Source organism: Protobothrops mucrosquamatus, unplaced genomic scaffold (assembly GCF_001527695.2).
Source record: "Protobothrops mucrosquamatus isolate PMUCROS unplaced genomic scaffold, P.Mucros_1.0 scaffold7624, whole genome shotgun sequence".
In the NCBI taxonomy this organism is placed as follows: domain Eukaryota; kingdom Metazoa; phylum Chordata; class Lepidosauria; order Squamata; family Viperidae; genus Protobothrops; species Protobothrops mucrosquamatus.
In genome coordinates this window covers 5,378-8,700 of record NW_015393423.1, presented here as the reverse complement: position 1 = coordinate 8,700, position 3,323 = coordinate 5,378, and the positions used below count along the sequence as shown (strand labels likewise).

General features: G+C 44.6%; 1 protein-coding gene across 1 annotated transcript in view; it reads left to right on the top strand.

Moving 5' to 3' along the window:
* LOC107300607 (protein Wnt-11) overlaps positions 1–1,679 on the top strand; it is a 4,743-nt gene extending 3,064 nt beyond the window's left edge. The window contains exon 4 of the mRNA XM_015829916.1: positions 1,383–1,679. Coding sequence (XP_015685402.1) covers positions 1,383–1,679 — 297 coding nt within the window. The remainder of the gene's footprint in view (positions 1–1,382) is intronic.
* Positions 1,680–3,323: the final 1,644 nt, after the last annotated feature.

Genomic DNA, 3,323 nt, shown 5'->3' with positions numbered 1-3,323 from the left:
GTGGACTTCAACTCCCAGAATTCCTCAGCCAGCATGGGGGAACTATGGCCCCTTCATGACTCGTGGACTTCAATTCCCAGAATTCCTCAGCCAGCATGGGGGAACTATGGCCCCTTCATGACTCGCGAACTTCAACTCCCAGAATTCCTCAGCCAGCATGGGGGAACTTTGGCCCCTTCATGACTCGTGGACTTCAACTCCCAGAATTCCTCAGCCAGCATGGCTGGTTCAGGAATTCTGGGTATTAAAGTCCACAAGTCATAAAAGAGCCAAGGTTGCCTACCCCTGTCCTTTGCCCACGTATTACCAAATTGTTGTGTGGTTTACTTTTTGCTGAGCCAGGCAATTGTTAAGTGAATCTTGCCTGATTTTACAACCTTTTTTTTTTGCCATGGTTGTTCAGGAAATCACTATAGTTGTTAAATGAATCATGCGGTCACTAACTGAATCTTTGGACAGACATATTTGATAACAGTGAGTGACTGTGGGGAACACTCCAATGGCCCCTAATTGTGAAAAACGGTCATAAATCCCTTTTTTTCAACGCCGTTGTAATTTCGAACAGCCGCTAAACGAATGGTTGTAAGTCCAGGAGTACCTGCAATGAGTAGAAGGTGGTTAAGGAGAGAAGCAACCTAGAAATAAGGAGAAATTTCTTCACAGTGAGAACAATTAACCAGTGGAACAACCTGCTTCCAGAAGTTGTAGGTGCTCCATCACTGGAGGTTTTTAAGAAGAGACTGGACTGAAATGTCTGAAATGGAACAGGGGTCTCCAACATTTTTGGGCTTGTGGCCCAGAGGGAAGGAGAGCAGCTTTGCAAATTGGCGTGCGCGCACATGTGCGCGTGCAAACAGGGCTGCCCGGCACTAGAGGCCCCGTTCGCGCATGCGTATATATTCTAGTGCCGTGCACATGCACGAGCGGCCAGGGACACCTTCCCCCACGGCGGCTAGCAGCCCCGTTCGTGCGTGCGCAAATGGGCCACGCACACCCCTGGCGCTAGCCGCCCTGTTCGCGCATGTGCAAATGGGCCACGCACACCCGCCTGTGCTAGCGGTCCCATTGATGCGCACGCATGTGCAAATGAGGCTGTGGGTGCTAGCACGAGTGGGAAGAGTGCATGCGGACGCGCACCGGCCAGCCATTCCCGCTGGCCAAGAGGCCACGGGCCGAAAGTGGGCCACGGCCCATACATTGGGGACCCCTGGGCTAGAAGACCTCCAAGGTCTCTTCCAGCCCTATCATTCTATGATCTCCCACCCTGAGGACCGAAAATGTATGCACAATTCAGGGTTCCTAGGCGTGTCCCCAAGCATGTTGGATGTTGACCGAAAGAAGGACGGTTCCTTCAACCTTCTTGTGTTGTTTTTTCCCCACAGTCGCTGAAAGCCTCCTTGGAGATGAAATGCAAGTGTCACGGAGTCTCTGGTTCCTGCTCCATCAAGACCTGTTGGAAGGGCCTTCAAGAGCTGAAGGACATCGCCCTGGACTTAAAAAACAGATACCTTTCGGCCACCAAGGTGGTCCACCGGCCCATGGGCACGCGCAAACATCTGGTGCCCAAGGAGCTTGACATCCGTCCGGTGAAGGAGAGCGAGCTGGTTTATCTGCAAAGTTCTCCTGATTTCTGCATGAAGAACGAGAAAGTGGGCTCCTACGGGACGCAGGACAGGTAAGGAGCGTCCAGGTGTGGGCCTTGGATGGCTGTTCTGTACGTTGGGCCCCTTTGGGGGGGTGGCTGCTTTTCATAGCAGAGGAAAAATGTCTTCTCTTGAGCCCAGTTTACAGGTACAGAGGGTTCCCGGGTCTTTTGCAGCTGCACAATGATGCGAGGCTAGTTCCCCACTTAACCCCCACTTAACCCCTACTAAAATAGATGTTGAGACTCTAGAAAGAGTACAGAGAAGAGCAACAAAGATGATTAGAGGACTGGAGGCCAAAGCATATAAGGAAAGGCTGCTGGAATTGGGAATGTCTTGTTTAATGAAGAGAAGGACGAGGGGGGACATGATAGCAGCCTTTCAGTATCTCAGGGGCTGCCCCAAAGAAGAGGGAGTCAAGCTATTCTCCAAAGCGCCTGAAGGGAGGACAAGAAGCAACGGATGGAAACTAATCAAGGAGAGAAGCAACCTGGAACTAAGGAGAAACTTCCTGATAGTGAGGACAATCAACCAGTGGAACCACCTGCCTCCAGGAGTGGTGAATGCTCCAACACTGGAAGTTTTTAAGAAGAGACTGGACAGCCATTTGTCTGAAATGGTATAAGGTTTCCTGCCTGAGCAGGGGGTCGGACTAGATGACCTCCAAGGTCTCTTCCAACTTTATTATTATATTATATATTATATTATATTATATTATATTATATTATATTATATTATATTATATTATATTATATTATATTATATTATATTATATTATATTATATTATATTATATTATATTATATTATATTATATTAATTATATTATATTATATTATATTATTATATTATATTATATTATATTATATTATATTATATTATATTATATTATATTATATTATATTACATTACATTACATTACATTATATTATATTATTATATTTATATTATATTATATTATATTATATTATATTATATTATATTATATTATATTATATTATATTATATTATATTATATTATATTATATTATATTATATATTATTATATTATATTATATTATAATATTATTATATTATATATTATTATTATTATTATTATTATTATTATTATTATTATTATTATTATTATTATTATTACTCCCCAACAAGTTTCCCAACAAGTACTATTCCATCAGCCCCAGCAGGCAGGTTCATTGAATGGCATTGATGGGAGCTGGCATCCGACACATCTGGAGAGCAGCTGCCCGAGACTGAAGCTTAGACTGCCGTTGACTTAATATTTTGCTTTTCGCACGGAAAGTTTTCGTTAGACAAATGCTCCATTTTCTTTGGCCAAATACAAGTCTTGGGATTGGAGCAGCCCCACGGCGAATAGGCAGGGGTCCAGCTGGCCTGGGAGGGGTCCAACAGAACCGGTAACATCCGAAGCAGACCGGATTCAGAGGATCCGCGATCTCTCGATCCACGTTTATCCGTTTTGTATAAACGGTCTCCAGGTGAAATTTCCTTCTGGGGATTGCGGCTTTGCAGATTTCCCCCGTTCGATCTCGGCCTCCCTCCGTTAGGCTGATGTGTTGGCACAGCTGGAAAGCCTTATGTCAGCCCTGCGAGGTAGGCCGGTCCAAGAAATGTTAGCAAGCCTCTTCTGATCAATCCAGTACAGGGAATCCTCGAGTTAGGAC